This window comes from Bos taurus, chromosome 12, assembly GCF_002263795.3.
Source record: "Bos taurus isolate L1 Dominette 01449 registration number 42190680 breed Hereford chromosome 12, ARS-UCD2.0, whole genome shotgun sequence".
Taxonomy (NCBI): Eukaryota; Metazoa; Chordata; class Mammalia; order Artiodactyla; family Bovidae; genus Bos; species Bos taurus.
In genome coordinates, this window is record NC_037339.1 from 25,965,154 (window position 1) to 25,981,861 (window position 16,708).

The following is a 16,708-nucleotide window of genomic DNA, read 5'->3' on the forward strand; positions in this document are numbered from 1 at the left end:
CTGTCCATCATCAGCTCCCGGAGTTCATCCAAACTCATGTGCATTGAGTCAGTGATGCCATCCAGCCATCTCATACTCTGTCATTCCCTTCTCCTCCTGCCCCCAATCCCTCCCAGCATCAGAGTCTTTCCCAATGAGTCAGCTCTTCACATCAGGTGGCCAAAGTACTGGAGTTTCAGCTTCAACATCAGTCCTTCCAATGAACACTCAGGACTGATCTCCCTTAGGATGCTAACATTATCTCTGGGTATAGACAGGACATACATGTATGTATTCGTGCATCAGATCAGATCAGATCAGTTGCTCTGTCGTGTCTGACACTTTGTGACCCCATGAATCGCAGCACGCCAGGCCTCCCTGTCCATCATTATCTCCTGGAGTTTACTCAAACTCATGTCCATCGAGTCAGTGATGCCATCCAGCCATCTCATCCTCTGTGGTCCCCTTCTCCTCTTGCCCCCAATCCCTCCCAGCATCAGAGTCTTTTCCAATGAGTCAACTCTTCGCACGAGGTGGCCAAAGTATTGGAGTTTCAGCTTCAGCATCAATCCTTCCAAAGAACACCCAAGGCTGATCTCCTTTAGGATGGACTGGTTGGATCTCCTTGGAGTCCAAGGGACTCTCAAGAGTCTTCTCCAACACCACAGTTCAAAAGCATCAATTCTTCAGCACTCAGCTTTCTTCACAGTCCAACTCTCACATCCACACATGACTACTGGGAAAACCATAGCCTTGACTAGACGGACCTTTGTTGGCAAGGTAATGTCTATGCTTTTCAACACGCTATCTAGGTTGGTCATAACTTTCCTTCCAAGGAGTAAGCGTCTTTTAATTTCATGGCTGCGGTCACCATCTGCAGTGATTTTGGAGCCCCCAAAAATAAAGTCTGACACTGTTTCCATTGTTTCCCCATCTATTTGCCATGAAGTGATGGGACTGGGTGCCATGATCTTAGTTTTCTGAATGTTCAGCTTTAAGCCAACGTTTTCACTCTCCTCTTTCACTTTCATCAAGAGGCTTTTTAGCTCCTCTTCACTTTCTGCCATAAGGGTGGTGTCATCTGCATATCTGAGGTTATTGATATTTCTCCCGGCAATCTTGATTCCAGCTTGTGCTTCTTCCAGCCCAGCGTTTCTCATGATGTACTCTGCATAGACGTTAAATAGGCAGGGTGACAGTACACAGCCTTGATGTACTCCTTTTCCTATTTGGAACCAGTCTGTTGTTCCATGTCCAGTTCTAACTGGTGCTTCCTGACCTGCATATATGTTTCTCAAGAGGCAGGTCAGGTGGTCTGGTATTCTCATCTCTTTCAGAATTTTCCACAGTTTATTGTGATCCACACAGTCAAAGGCTTTGACATAGTCAATAAAGCAGAAATAGATGTTTTTCTGGAACTTTCTTGATTTTTCGATGATCCAGTGGATGTTGGCAATTTGATTTCTGGTTCCTCTGCCTTTTCTAAAACCAGCCTGAACATCTGGAAGTTCACAGTTCACGTATTGCTGAAGCCTGGCTTGGAGAATTTTGAGCATGACTTTAGTTATATATATATGTTAAATGTTAAGTTGCTTCAGTCATGTCCGACTCTGTGCAACCCTACTGTAGCCCGCCAGGCTCCTCTATCTATGGGATTTCCCAGGCAAGAATACTAGAATGGGTTGACATTTCCTACTCCAGGGGATCTTCCCAACCCAGGGATTGAACCCATGTCTCGAGGCTCCTGCATTGGCAGACGGATTCTTTTCCCCCAATACCCCCTGGGAAGGATGCACACACACAGACACACACACACAGTATACAGTCTAGATTCTGTACTGCCAAGTGCAGTCGCGATCAGACAGCCCTTGGTCTACAATTGCTTTTATGACCCTTGGTAAGACACTTAATCTTTCTAAACCTCAGTCCCTTCATTTGTAAATGGGAACTAATACTTGTGAAGATTAAAGGAAATTAAATGTTCATTAAGTAGTAGTCCCTAGTCCTTATCACCCATCTCTCAAATCATTGAATTATTTTAAGTATCAGATGAATAAATGCATATAAAAGTCTTTTATAAATTGAAAAGCTTGTTGCAACTGTAAGGTATTGCATTTGAAACTGTAAAGTATTGAATTTAACAGGCAACATACCCCTGCACTACATTATGGTTAATAGTATTCATTAACGTTTTCAGCATGTAGTAGATGCATCATAATATTATAAATTTCTGCAGCACAAATCAGCAACTTAGAAGAAAAGATCAAGTTTGAAAACAGAGAAAACAATCATCAGTAACAAATATTCTCTATGTAATTTTGTTATAATCCATAGAATTTTAGAAAAATATATCATTTATCTGCAATGGGCTGGGCCTGTACATATAACAGGAGAACAGAGGCTTTATCATGCAGGTGAAGAAAAGGAAAACAAAAATTTTTCCCCAAAATTTCACTAGCCTGTTTTCTAGTCCAAACAATCTGGATAATTTTATCAATAATTCACACTACTTGAGTTATATTCAGGGTTGACGCTCTAGTGTGGTTATGAAGTATATCTTTCCTAGACTTTCTGATTTAAGAATATCAGAGCCATTTAAGGGTAAAGCAACATAAATTATTTAAAAATTGGAACATTTTCTTAAAAAGTGAGCTCGTGTAATTTGATAATGCTCTGACTTTTTAGTTTTAAAGATACAGATATTGAAACTATCCCAGCTGATAATTTCATTCTGACATGAGTTTAAAAGGTTAAGTTACTCTCTGAAGAAAGGTAATCTGGTTGCCTTTCACGGCAGCCTGCAAGCTCTGCAATCTGCATAGAGAGGGGCATTTGTCATCATTAGCTGAGCTGTGACAGCTGGCACCCAGGGTGTCCCAGAATCAAGGGGTGGCAGAGACACTCTTGGTTTAGGTTGCCATTAAGTGTAGCAGGTTTCTTGAGGATCAAGTATATTTTATGAAAAGCTTTGTGATGTAACTAACAACAGTGAACATATTTAGATTTTCCATAACATGGATAATACAATGATAGCACATAATTAGCAGGTTGCCTCTAGACAACAAGATGCCAGATTACAGGATGAATAAACATCTACTGCCTGCCACTTAGAGGGGGAGAATTGTTTCAGCACCCAAATAGCTCCAGCAGAGTGGTTTTTTTTTTTTTTAAAGGCTACATTAAAGTGATCAATTGATTATGTATATTTAAGAAAACAGACTGAAGATAGAAAGTATACTTCTCAGACATGTTTTAAATTTGGTTGTAAACAATGCATAATGTCTTAGGAGTGAGCTCAAGTATACACACTCAATATACTACACAACCTTTTGATAAAATGAATATGAAAACTAAAATCATTTGCACAGATGAAATCCTCCAACTGTTGGAGGTATGTACAGTTGATAAAACATATTTTAAAATATTCCTCGGCAAAAGTTTAAAACCAGAATCTTTTTACCAAATGAGTGCTACTAGCCACGGTCTGAAACAGTTGTGGTTAATACACCTATAAACTAGTTTTCAAATTTTAACAGTTTATAAGCATGTTTGCTTCATACAGTGCAAAACATATAAAGCAAAAAGTAAGATTATATTAAGAAATAGGTTGATCAGATCTTTGAAAAATAAGAAGGCTACAATCCCTTTAAAAAATCATCAATGCTTGGAAACATAATCAATAACACTAGGTTTTATATTATTATGTAAACTAGTTTTCTACAAATAAAACTAATTTTTGTGTTAATGTAAAATCTATGCAAATACATGCAGTCATTTATCAGGAAAGCTGACAAGCATTCCATATTGGAGGGGGAAATGAAACTGCCTCAAGAATAGAGGCAATTAATTATTTCTGTATTTTTTCTTCTTCTGTCTTGAGGCACAAAAGTTATCCATCCAGTTAAAACAGCAAATGAAATAAAGAGATTTTTTTTTATTTAAACACATATGGCTTTTGCCTGCAATACTGATCACCACAAGGTCTACAGATGCCCGTGGCTAAATTGTACACTGGCAGATGCACACAGGGGAAAACTGTGGTAATGCAGCGTGGAAAGCAAAACAAATGAAGAACTGAGTCTGCTAGTAAAAGGGGGAGACAAACCAACAACAACAACAGCAAAAACCCAAACCCCCAAATCAAAAAACCCACATTTTTCCTCCCAGTGAGTTATTCGTTTATCAAACACAGGTTCATGTTGCAAAAAAAAAACCAAACACGTGACCTTGGTCTGCTGCAAAAAGTGAAAACAGTTTTAAGTAAGTGAAGGCGTTTTTCTGTATACACATGCACATGATGTATGTGAGGGACTGTATGTGAGGGACTGAGCAATATATTTTTATTTATATGGACAGGATAACTAGTAATGTTTAAACTTCTCAATTTTACAATTAAAAGTGTATGACATTCAAAACTGCCACAGTATATATGACTGGATAAATACTGTTGGACCCTTTAGTTATTATTACTTTAAAAATCCATTTAGCTGCAATCTCCTAAGGTATTATTGAAAACTATAAGGGTTATTACAGAATAATCTTGCAGATGTGATATTAAATTCTGGTGGAGACAAGAATCCTGTATTTAGAGGCTGCTTCCTTTTAACAGGTTAACATAAAAATGTATAGAAGCCAATTCAACCTTTTACTATCTGAAAGACTGTGTGTGTGTGTGTGTGTGTGTGTGTGCGTATGAGCAGGCTATTTTGCAAACCATAAAAAGAGTGTACTTCCTAAAAATGGTTTAAGATTATTAAGAAAGCAATAACTTCTTTCTTAATAGGCCTGTAAGCATGCATAACATTAAAATTCCTATGGTAATTGCCAAATTAAAATAGAAAACAGAAACCATTTAAATAATTTTATATCTTGAGGGCAGAAAGAGAAGACTAGTTGTACTATTCCAAGTTGTAAAAGAGCAAAATACTTGAGAGGGCATCATTATCAATGAAGATGTTGGTACTATTACAATTTAAGAATTCTTTGTTTGGAATATTTATAACTATTTAAATTTAAATGGCAATGTATATTTATACAAAATTAGGATTTGAAGCATATGTTCCAAGAATATGTATATATTAATGAATATTAGCTCTAGTAAACCCTTTGGCATCATCCCCCACCATCAAGGGAGGATTAATTTACTGAAAATGTAAGGTAATACACAATGCAAATGTTGAGAGATTTACTTCTCCAAAGACATAAAGCTAGTAATGTTACAAATATTGCTAACTTACATAAGGAACTTAATATGCATTTTGATGTGTAAACTGTAAACTATACTCCTAAATCTAATATATATATTCATGTGAGCATAACAAATATTACCAGTACCTGTGAAAATGAATCCTTTACTAACCATTTAATGTCACATAGTAAAATTAAACACCTTTCATGTAAAATAAAAACTGTTAACCTATTGCCTGTGTATCTGAAATAGCACTTTATATTTTGAGTCTATTTTGGGACTCTCTGATTAAAACTGGTCTTAAAATAGAATCATGATTAAGATAATAAGTTCTAGGGGAATAACTAAAGGTGTTTATAGTCTAAAGTTTTTTGATATAAAACTAAAACACCCAGATTCATTATAAATGAATCATAAAATTTACGAGTAAAAAAAAATTAAGTGCATGAAGCAACTTCTTGTGTCCATGGAAATGTTCTATGTGCCAGATGTTATACAACTCTATACATTTGTCAGAACTCATAGACTGGAACATTCATATTGAAAAAGCATAGACTAGAACAGTACGTATGCAAAATATGCATAATAAACCTGACTTTCATAATAAAAATGATTTCCCATAAAAATAATAATGCTATAACTTTTTCCAGTAGGTTCACAAGTTTTTATCAGAGACACGATGTCTTACAAATTCTTTATGTCCTTCATGTTTTTGATTTGATCTAGATGTTTAGATAAAACAAACATATTGAGATTAAAAAGTAGTAAGAACTTATTAGTACTCTTGACTTGATATTTTTGACAAATCACATGGAAAAATTGTGCTTTCATGAAAATAGTACACAGAGTACTAAATAATAGTAATAGTTCAGATAAGTATACTAAAATGTATATTACTAGTATCATGAAAGCAATTATACGGAAGTGGAAATTAAATATTATTTAGGTGCTCTACTCTCAGAAAATGGTTATAATCTGTATCAGTATGTAAAGTTATCCAAGAAATTGCTATTCATAAACTGATTTCCTTTTTTTGCTATAAAGTATTTATTTTATTTGATATATGTGACAAAAGGTAATAGGTTTTACTAATGCAATTATTATTTTAAATTATTACTCCAGTTAACTGATCATTAAAAAAAAACCCTATTTTAGAAGAACTACTTTGCTAATTAAGAAATAAGCTCCAAAATTGTAAATTAGTAACAGAAAATGTTACTTCAGACATGCAGTCACTATAAGCTGATTATCTACATCCTGTATTCTAGTCTCAAGGTTACGAAGAATGTTTTCAGTGGCTAATCACATACAGTCTGGACAGTAATGAGAGGTATGCAATCCTGGATGACCCACTACAGATGGACAGATTAACAGACGCTAATCACATCTGATTCCATTGTTTTCTCTAAGTGCAATAAAACTGTACTGTACTAAGAGTACTGAGGATACAGCCATATGCATGAATGTCTATAAATCCATGTCAGTGATGGTTTGAGGAATACCTAATTTTCATATATTCATATGGAGAAGAATCACGAGTCCATTTATGTCACAACATGTTTACTATATCCAAATTAAAAACATAAGTTGAAATCTAGTAAAATGAATTTAAATTTTACAGTTTATAAAGATAATGGTGACTTTCTAAAGGGTCAATGGGGAACTGGAATGTTGGAACACTCCGTAATACTCATCAATAAATGACTGATTAACCTCACTACCCTTAAATGTTTGCAAACAGTTAGAGATCACAATTCATTGTGAACCATAAGAAAATCTTTTGGTTGATAACCCTGCCCCTTAAATTTGTCAGTTTACAGATACAACTTAAAATATCCTGCATCTCTGTGTCTACATTCAAAATAAGTGAGGAAACTGAGACAATGATCTGAATAATCAAGGCTTAAATTTATTTTTTCTACCAAAAGAAAGGTTTTGGCCAGAGTTATCCAGAATCACTCAAATGTGCAAATCTAGCAGTGGTGATGATTCTGGTTAAGTACACTTCCAAATTCTATTTTTAATCTCAAAATTACTTTCAACATTTATTAAGACCAATAACAAATTTTCTAAGCAACAAAGTAAGCAAAAAAAAAAAAAGAGTACTCCCTGCTACCATTGTGACTGTATGATCATGTATTAGGGGAATGAGGAAAACTGAGGCAACAGTCTAGAATATTCAAGTGAAGAATTAAGAAAATAATTTTTAAATGTAACCACAATTATCAAGATACTCTGGTTAAAGAAAAATAGGGTCTAAATCGTGCCAACAACGATCTCAATTCTCTGCTCTCCTTTGCCATAGACGATATTAAAATATGAAATAATTATTTTAAGAACTCACTGAAACTTTTGAAGCTTTCAAGCTATTTTGTTTCAAGTATTCTTACATAAGGAGTCACAATAGAAAGAAAGGTATAGATGCACCATCAAATCACATCACCAGAAAAACTCCGTCTATTTTTATTTAATGTGACACATAAAGAAAATCCTGCACAAATATCTGTCTTTAATTTCTCCAGTGTTAAAAAGGAAATATATTGTGTCTGGCAGAATGAAACAGATGAAATAGCCTAGGTGCATTTTAAAAAAAGAGGAGGTGGGTTCGGGGTAGGGGTGGTGGGGGCAGGGGAAGAAATCAGATGTGTACAATGAGCCTTCAAAACCACTCCAGCAGTAGGGATAAATAATTTAATAAACTCAACTTCATATTCTTTTTATCTCCCCAGTGTAATAAGCACATATTAAAAAAATAGAACTTTATATTCGTGAATACTTGTGAGTAGAATAGCAGCCAGCAGATAATGAAAAAACAGAACAGTATCTATCTGTGCATTTAATATGTGTGTGCATAACCTCTAACTAACAGATACATTTTTCCAGATGAAAGGTCACAATTGCTTAAATTTATGAACATGTAATTCATATTTAAATTAAGATAAAAAAAAAGAAACCCTGCATTCCTACATTTCTCAACATAATAGAGTTTTTCTTTAATCTAATGGGGTGTCTCTTTGCCCATTATTTTGTGTGTCCCATATAAGTTATGTAGGTTTACAGAAGGGAGAATAAGTTACCTACGAAATACCACTTTAGAAAAAAGTTATTTCGCCACTGTTATTTTAAATGCTTGGAAGTAGTAAGGATCACAATATTTAATTATTTTATATTCATTAACATTCCTACAATTTTTGACAATGGTGTGCTTGTGATTTTCTCCATTTTTTAAAAATAATAGAACATTCTAAATCAAAGCCACCTAGTGAACTAAGTGAAATGGAAAAGTCAAGTTGGTTAGACCTTAATATCCCAAATACCACTCAAATATGAGCATCTCAAACAATCATTAAATCCTGAGATTCTTGGGGTCTTTTCTTCAATTAGGTCAGTTTTCTTCAATTATCATTCTATTATTAGCTCTTGTCAAAGATGTCTGCACAGCATATCAATGAAAACAATTAAGTATTTATATCCTGAAGCATTGGACACACACAAGCTTTCATTCTAATACTAACTACTATGATTATGTTTATAGTGAAAAAAATGTATATATACAAGACTGGTGTCATTAGAGCTGTTTTATGAACTTTTCACAAGTAAATAAAATTGATTTTAAGCTATTTCCGTGCGTTACACAACCATATAAAATAATTAGTTCCATAGGTCAAATGATATTTTATAAAAATTACTTTAAAATTGTTAAATACATCGCTCCAACAAATCAGATCTATCTCCAAAGCCTAGCTGAAAATCAGCAGAATTACACAAAAGCGTACTATATATTTTAAGTTCCTCTCCATAGGTCATTTCAATTAAAAAAAAAGGTGGGGGGGGAATAGAAAGCACACTCCTCAGAACAGTTTAATTTTCCCTTCAACAATGAGAGGTGTCTGAGATCACTGGAAGGATCAGCTACAGAAGGCAATTCATTTCACGTGTTCAGTGTAACAGAAAATCACGGTGTTGCAGCAACAAGCAATACTTGCGCGGGAGTATTATTCTAGGGCGCCCAGTTCACCCGCGGTGATGAGAGCGGGTGGGTGAATCCTATGTTATGTAAATCACTGTCAGCTCCCAGCGTGAAGGGTGCTGAAGGAAGCAGCTCAGGAAACACGGTCCCAGCGTCCTTGAAGCCCAAAGACTTCACTTCCCGGGAACACGCTAGGACTAACGAGTTTTTAGTCCTTTTCTCACCATCCATTTTTCTTCTTCAAAGTGCAAATCGTTAGTGAAAAGGCCTTGCTTACACCAATTAGTTTGCACAAAGTGCTTTGGCGTTTAGCTCTGCTTTAACCCAATTAAGCCGCACAGTGAGCCCCGAAGATGCGCCACCTGCGCGCCTGGCTCCAGCGCTACCGCCCGGCGCGCCTCGAGTCCTTCGAGTCCGACCCACCCGGACGGCCGCCGCCGCGGTCCCCCGAACGGCCTCGGGGCCTCCGAATCCCAGGCTGCCTCAGGTCTTCGGCAACTGGGGGCATTTGCAGGTGGCCCAAGAAAACAACGGCCACTCTGACCTGAACCCAAGGGAGAGCGCGCTGGGCGCAAGGGCCCCGCGACCCCGGGACCAGAAAGCGCGGGCTCGGCCGCGACCACACGTGCGCCCGGGCGGCGGCGGGGAGCGTGGGCAGAACACTTGCAGCAAACGTGGAGAAACCCGGGACCCTTAATAAGGTTTTCACATACCACATAAGAGCGCACATACAAAACCTATGGGACATGGAGCAGATAGAGGAAAGAAGGATGGTCAGGGAGCGTAGGGCCGCGGGACCGGCAGGGAGCACGCGGGACCTGCACTGGGTGGGGACAGAGGTGGCTTCCCCCAGAGACCACCGGCACATCTTCGTCTTCGTGGCCGCAGGTTCCCCGGCGGTGACTTGCCTCCTCTTCCTTCTCTTCCAACTGCCAAAAGGTAGTATGCGTTCACCCGCCTCGGTGCCAAAGTAGGGAGGGGCTGGCGGTTACGCCCAATCCCTGCTCCTAAAGGGGTGCAAGGTTCTTGGGGAACAGAGTAGGTGGATGCTGTGGGCCCCGAATCTAATATACTGTTTTAAGCTAAATCGGAATCTACCACCCTTGGATAACAAAAAGTATGATGCTGTACCTGTGCAAAGAAGAAAGGAAAAAAAAAAAAAAAAAAATTCAAACGCTTGAGTAGAAAGTGGGAGCCCTGAACAAGATCTTGTTACAAGTGGCTCTGAAAGAAAGTGACTACAAACCTGTTCCAGGAATTATAGGATTTTGCTGGAAATAGTCTTAATTCAAGGTAGGGTGTTAAAAATCTGCCTAGGTTTAAAAACTACAGAACCCCTAAGTAGTATTTCTTCCACTTCCAGTACATCAAGCACGCAGTTGGTACCAGCAGGGGGAAAAAAAAGCTCTACATAAATCCATTTTGCCCTCCTTTTTTAGATTCCCAAATTTAAAAATATTGATTTCTTTCAAAGTTTTTTTTAAAAAATGATGTAAATTTTAAAATCCCAGGTGACTGCAAATTAGTTTTCTTTAAAAATCTTAACCATTTCCCTTAAGTCATTGCAATATTATAAAATCAGAAGTCTGCTGTCAGATGACCACTAAAGATCCCTTAGGAGAGAAGATATATCCTAAATTAACACATCTGTAGACAAGACAGAAAGCCCGAACACATAAATTTTCAGGATAGGTATCTGCCCCTAGGTCTCATCTCCATGACCTCTCCTGAACTGTCATGTATTCAAACACACCTCATTATGAACTCACATTAAGATAATCTCTGAATCTCAGAGAGTTTTCTTTCACAGATATGTCTGCCAGTGCGTACAAAAAGTTAGTGTCCTGGTTATAATGTTGGGCAAGTCTATCAAAGTACAAAGAGGACTGCAGATGGGGGGAGGGGTGTACTAAACATTTTTTAAACATCCCAACTTAAACTGGAGTAGACAACATCTAACAGCAATCATTTTCAGATTCCTTTCAACAACTTCAAATGAGGAGAAAAACATAGGTAAAACACTGCATAACATAAAAAAAAAATCATTCTAATACGGGAACATCCAGAAAATTACACTGGTATCAGTCCATCCAAAACCAGCCTGCATATACACTGAAGAGCAAACTCCCAACCTGCATTCAAAAAGACCTCCAGGATTAACAGGCGTTAATTATCTCACTCTAAATGCAAGTTAGTGACTTTTGTTTTAGAAAACCCCATCTAATTCACCAATTGATGGATGACCATTAGTACACCTGTATTTGCATTTCGTCGGTTAAAAAGACAAGCAGGGTTTTTCAGCACAGAAGAGAACCACTTTGCCAAGTCTTTTCAAAACGTCAATATGCTTCAATTAATACCAAAGCTGAGAGATTCCTCCTGATTTCCAAAACTGTCTAGGTGGCCTGGGTGGTTTTCTGCCCAGCAGCAGCCTCCTACCTTTAGTTTGTGTGCCTATATCCAAGAGGGGGGATTAATTAGCCGGGCTGGAGCTGACGGAGGCTGTCGTGACGAGCCCAGTGGCGATTGGCCGCCAGCCTGCCTGGCCCTGCCTTTATAATTTCCACACGAGTGCATCTGGGCTCTTAAGACAAACCAACAGCAGCTTCTTCTGACATATACACAGGCGCACACTCACCCCCGACGCACACTCAGCACACTTTTTCTCCGTCCGATTCACAGCCCGGCACACACCATGATCACGGGCAAGCGTAAATAAATACGGAAAGGGTTGATTATTTTGACTACTGGAAGAGCTTTGCTGGGTCTCACCGCAACTTTTGTTTTTATAACTGAGGTGATCTCTGCACGCGTTTCTCTCACACAAGGAAGGATTCTTTAAAAGAGGAAGAGAGACGGAGAGAGAGAGAGAGAGAAGGGGTGGGGGGAGAACAACCTTTCACTTTAAGGCCGGCTGGGCTCAAAGATAAAAGGCAGGGGAGAACAGCGCGAGGGAGTCCCCGGCCGCCGCCGCACTTCGGAGAGACGCTTCTGGTACAGTTCCGAGCGCCGCGGCCCGTTTCTCCACCGAAGTTGGCTCCAGCTCTAGCAGCCGCGTTGGATCCCACAGCTTACTGCGAGACTCCGGTGTACAACCCGGATCTCTGCCCCAACATGATAGCGGCCCAGGCCAAGCTGGTTTACCATCTGAATAAATACTACAACGAAAAATGCCAAGCCAGGAAAGCTGCCATTGCCAAAACCATCCGGGAAGTCTGCAAAGTAGTTTCCGACGTCCTGAAGGAGGTGGAGGTGCAGGAGCCCCGGTTCATCAGCTCTCTCAACGAGATGGACAATCGCTACGAGGGCCTCGAGGTCATCTCCCCCACCGAATTCGAAGTGGTGCTTTACCTTAACCAGATGGGGGTGTTCAACTTTGTGGACGACGGCTCGCTGCCCGGCTGCGCCGTGCTCAAGTTGAGCGACGGCCGCAAGAGGAGCATGTCGCTCTGGGTGGAATTCATTACTGCCTCCGGCTACCTCTCGGCGCGCAAAATCCGGTCCAGGTTTCAGACGCTGGTGGCTCAGGCGGTAGACAAGTGTAGCTACAGGGATGTGGTAAAGATGGTGGCGGACACCAGCGAAGTGAAACTGAGGATCCGAGACAGGTACGTGGTGCAGATCACCCCGGCTTTTAAATGCACCGGGATCTGGCCCAGGAGTGCTGCCCACTGGCCACTTCCCCACATCCCCTGGCCGGGACCCAACCGGGTGGCAGAGGTCAAAGCGGAAGGGTTCAATCTCTTGTCCAAGGAGTGCCACTCCCTGGCCGGCAAGCAGAGCTCGGCCGAGAGCGACGCCTGGGTGCTGCAGTTCGCGGAAGCGGAGAACAGACTGCAGATGGGGGGCTGCAGGAAGAAATGCCTCTCCATCCTCAAAACCTTGCGGGATCGTCACCTGGAACTGCCGGGCCAGCCCCTTAACAACTACCACATGAAGACTCTGGTTTCCTACGAGTGTGAGAAGCATCCCCGGGAGTCGGACTGGGACGAGTCCTGCCTGGGTGACAGGCTGAACGGGATTTTGCTGCAACTCATCTCCTGCCTGCAGTGCCGGCGCTGTCCTCACTACTTCCTACCGAACTTAGATCTGTTTCAAGGCAAACCTCACTCGGCTCTAGAGAACGCTGCCAAACAAACGTGGCGACTGGCGAGGGAGATCCTGACCAACCCGAAAAGTTTAGAGAAACTTTAGAGGACAATTTTAATCGAGAGCCGAAATGTGATTATACTATTCATTCTGAAAAGTTCTCATGCAGTGTAAACTTCCTGTTCGATTCCTATCTAATATTCCACTCAGCAGTGCAAACAATCTCTTCCTTCAAAAGGAGTGCTAAGGCAACCGCTTAAGGCATCATCTCACCCACCCCTTCAAGGGGAGAAAAAGTAGGGAGAGCAGATGGAGAACACCCCAAACCCACAAGTATTAGAAGACTTCTTTACAAAGGATTTCCTATCGCCCTTGAAAAGTACACAGGAACACCCGGAAAACAGCCTGGCTGTAACGCAAGACCGCTGTGAATGCTAACTATCAGAGGATTATAGCAATCTTGGCTGTGAGTAAACATGATTTGGATATGCCATCTGAAGGAAAAGTGTAATGTATATTTTGATTTGTAACAAATATTGTGATCTCACATTGTCTTTGAAAGTGTGGATGTTGGTGTTTTGTGATTTGGTGAACAAAAGTTAAATTGGCATTTTGGATGTTCCAGACATTTTCCACTAACAAAGATATAATTTAAAGGTAGATTTCCTCCTGGTACTTTTATCTGTCTTTAAAAGTGTCTGAACTTTAAAAAGTTTACATTTTGTTTCAAATATATTGCTTGTTCTATTTCTAACATTCCATAAATATACTTGAAATGTTATTTAAATATATTCAAAGAAATTTGAATTCAGCTTATATAATAACGCTTGAATATCTGAATTATATATTTGAAAAATGCACTTGAAATACACTGGATAATTACTTTTGTGATTTAGATTTTAATTTCTGTTGCTGGTTTTTATTTAATTAGAAGCTAATAAATGAAGTAAAATAAAACTTGTTGTGTCTCACTTTAAATTGTTTTCCTGTCAAAAGATGTAATCCTTAAATTTGAAAACTGAACCACTTGAATATTTTAAACATTTTGAGAAATATGCTAATGAAATAATTAAAAATAAAACCTTAAAATATTGGCAAAAAGCTCTTTTTGTATAGGTACACAATATAATGATCTACTGTTAGCTTCTGACTTACTTATAAGACTATTCCATTCGACAACAGAAACAATTTAAATCTACCTTTGAAAGCCTGCTATTTTGGGTTAATTATTTATGTAGAATTTTTGACACTATAAGGATGAAATATGTCATGACAGTCATGGTTGCTGAGTTAAAAATCAGACAAACTCCGAGAAAAATGAACTTAACAAAGTCCTAATAAAACTTTTGAAATTTGTATATGAAAACTATGCTAATAAAATGAAGATAATTTCTGACCTAATATATGTCAAACCTTATTTTATGCAGTAAGGGTTCCAGGCAGGATAAATTAATCAGAAATCCAAAATTACCGTTTACTTCATAGAGCAAGCCAATGATAAAAGCATAAAGACAAACTTTAAATGATTTAAAATCAAATGCACTACATTCAAACTCATTTTCAAAATTCTATTCTTTTGGAGCTAGAAATAAAAGAAGTCCTGTGACTATCCTCCAGAGTATTTTAAGAGTCAACACGTCTGGGAGGGGCTAATCACCTATGGGCCCTGGTTAGTTAATTCAGGTGCAGGTAAATTTGAGACTTTTAATTGCTATTCCACAAATAGCATTTTATAATGTTTTGCTTCTATATATAAATTAAACACAAATAATAAAGTTTTGGATCTTTGGGAGTATTTGTTTTTTGCTATTTTAGAACAACTGCCTCTGAAAAATACTTTAAAGGCAGATTTTTGTAAAATGATGCTTGTTTATCTAGCATGACTTATGTTCTTGAATTGATAGCCTCAGGAAAAAAAAGTTTACAAATGGCACAGTAACATAAAAGTTAAAACAACAATGGAATTGATTTCAGAAGAAACTTCAGAGGTATAGAGCTGCTGAATACTCAGGTTTTAAGTTTTACAAAATAAAATATAATAAACAAATACTTATGCATTTCAAATCATCCAAATATATGTTGTCCAGCACTACAACCACAGAAGACCTCATCTTTAAACATCTGAGCACCAATACATACTATGTATACACATTTTAAAGCAAATCGGAGAATCGATTTCTCTTCTTAAATTCACATATAAAACGCATTCTTATTTCAGGAAATGAAAACTGGATGTAATAATAGAGATGAATTTATATCTAAATGCCCCTCCATAGTTTTCTTACAATCTTTTAATAAACAGTGATTCATACTTCAATGTATACTTTCGGAAATTAAAAGTGACCTTAGTAAGAAATTCCATGAGCCCTTTCCCAGTCTTCCCAGAGAATCTGAGATGCTGTACCCCAGGGACTTGGGAGCAACTGGCTTCACTACCAAATCTGCCCAAGTGCACACAAAGGCACTAGCACAGAGAAACTGTTAAAATGTAGTAACAGGATTTAAGATGGTTACTATATTCTCCAATCCCATAAAATAGAGCAAGTGTTATTTCACTCATTTCATTTTCTATGAGGAGGATGGGAATGTGCTCCCCTCCCCCACTGTCATTTAAAACCAAGCAAAATTGAAAACCACTTCCTGCCTGCCACAAAGTCACCAGTACTGCACACGGAATCATTTTAACTCACTTTTGTGTCGATCTTCTTGAAGGCAGGATCATCCTCATCTACCTCGAAGTAGATTTCGGTCGTGGTGATGGAGAGAGTCCCCTTGGCCACTACCACAGGAGCAATGAGCTGGGCAGGAGTGCTGAGAACCACTGGACCTGAAAGAAGAAGGCACCAGAGGAGTCAGGCTGTGCCTCTTTGCCCTTGCTTGCTCCCTCCCGGAAGGGCACCTCAGGTTTTTAAACATGCACTGAAAAAAAGTGTCTATATTATGCGGCAAGCTCCTTTCATGTGAGATAGGTCTGCTTAGTTGTTACACATTCTTATAACCAGACTGGAGATAAATAATTCTATAAAAACCCAAGAGGTCACAAAATCGAATAAGTGACCCTCACTAAGCAAGTTTGCAACCTCTGCCTAGAAATCCTACATGGTTAGTGGGGCGCTGACATTAACCAACTTAAAAGTGCAGAATGACTCTCTCAGGCCCTGATTTTCCATTGAGCACGCACGGGCTTTCCGTTCGGAAGAGACGCTCAGGGCAGTCAGCACGGTCCCCAAAGACCAGCCAACGTGTAAATCCCGTCCACTGGGCAGCAGCGGCCCCCCAGGATGGGGGGGAGGATGTGAAGAGGTACAGGTCTAATATGTAAACCCCACTGCACTAACGGGTTTGCATCTTGCAGGAAGGTATCCCCACGCGCACATCGATACACTCGCAAAACGCGGACGTTAAATACATTGTTTATGCAGAAAAGCAGGAAAATTGTAGCAGTGATTTTTTTCCTCACCTGTAATAAGCCAAACATTATG

The 16,708-nt window shown here is 39.0% G+C and overlaps 2 protein-coding genes across 7 annotated transcripts in view; one reads left to right on the forward strand and one right to left on the reverse strand.

Annotated features, from left to right (window-relative positions):
- The window catches only part of NBEA (neurobeachin), a 673,061-nt gene that overhangs the window by 196,059 nt on the left and 460,294 nt on the right, over positions 1 to 16,708 (reverse strand). For all 6 annotated transcript variants that reach the window (XM_059892161.1, XM_059892163.1, XM_059892162.1 and 3 more), the window contains one exon: positions 15,917 to 16,053. In XM_059892161.1, coding sequence (XP_059748144.1) covers positions 15,917 to 16,053 — 137 coding nt within the window. The remainder of the gene's footprint in view (positions 1 to 15,916; positions 16,054 to 16,708) is intronic.
- Positions 11,751 to 14,183, forward strand: MAB21L1 (mab-21 like 1). Its single transcript, NM_001098110.2, has one exon. The coding sequence runs from the start codon at positions 12,252 to 12,254 to the stop codon at positions 13,329 to 13,331; it is 1,080 nt and encodes a 359-aa protein (NP_001091579.1). The 5' UTR covers positions 11,751 to 12,251; the 3' UTR covers positions 13,332 to 14,183.

What these genes read in the sequence shown, in the direction of transcription:
- MAB21L1 (NM_001098110.2), top strand. Translation starts at nt 12,252, where the DNA reads ATGATAGCGGCCCAGGCCAAGCTGGTTTACCATCTGAATAAATACTAC.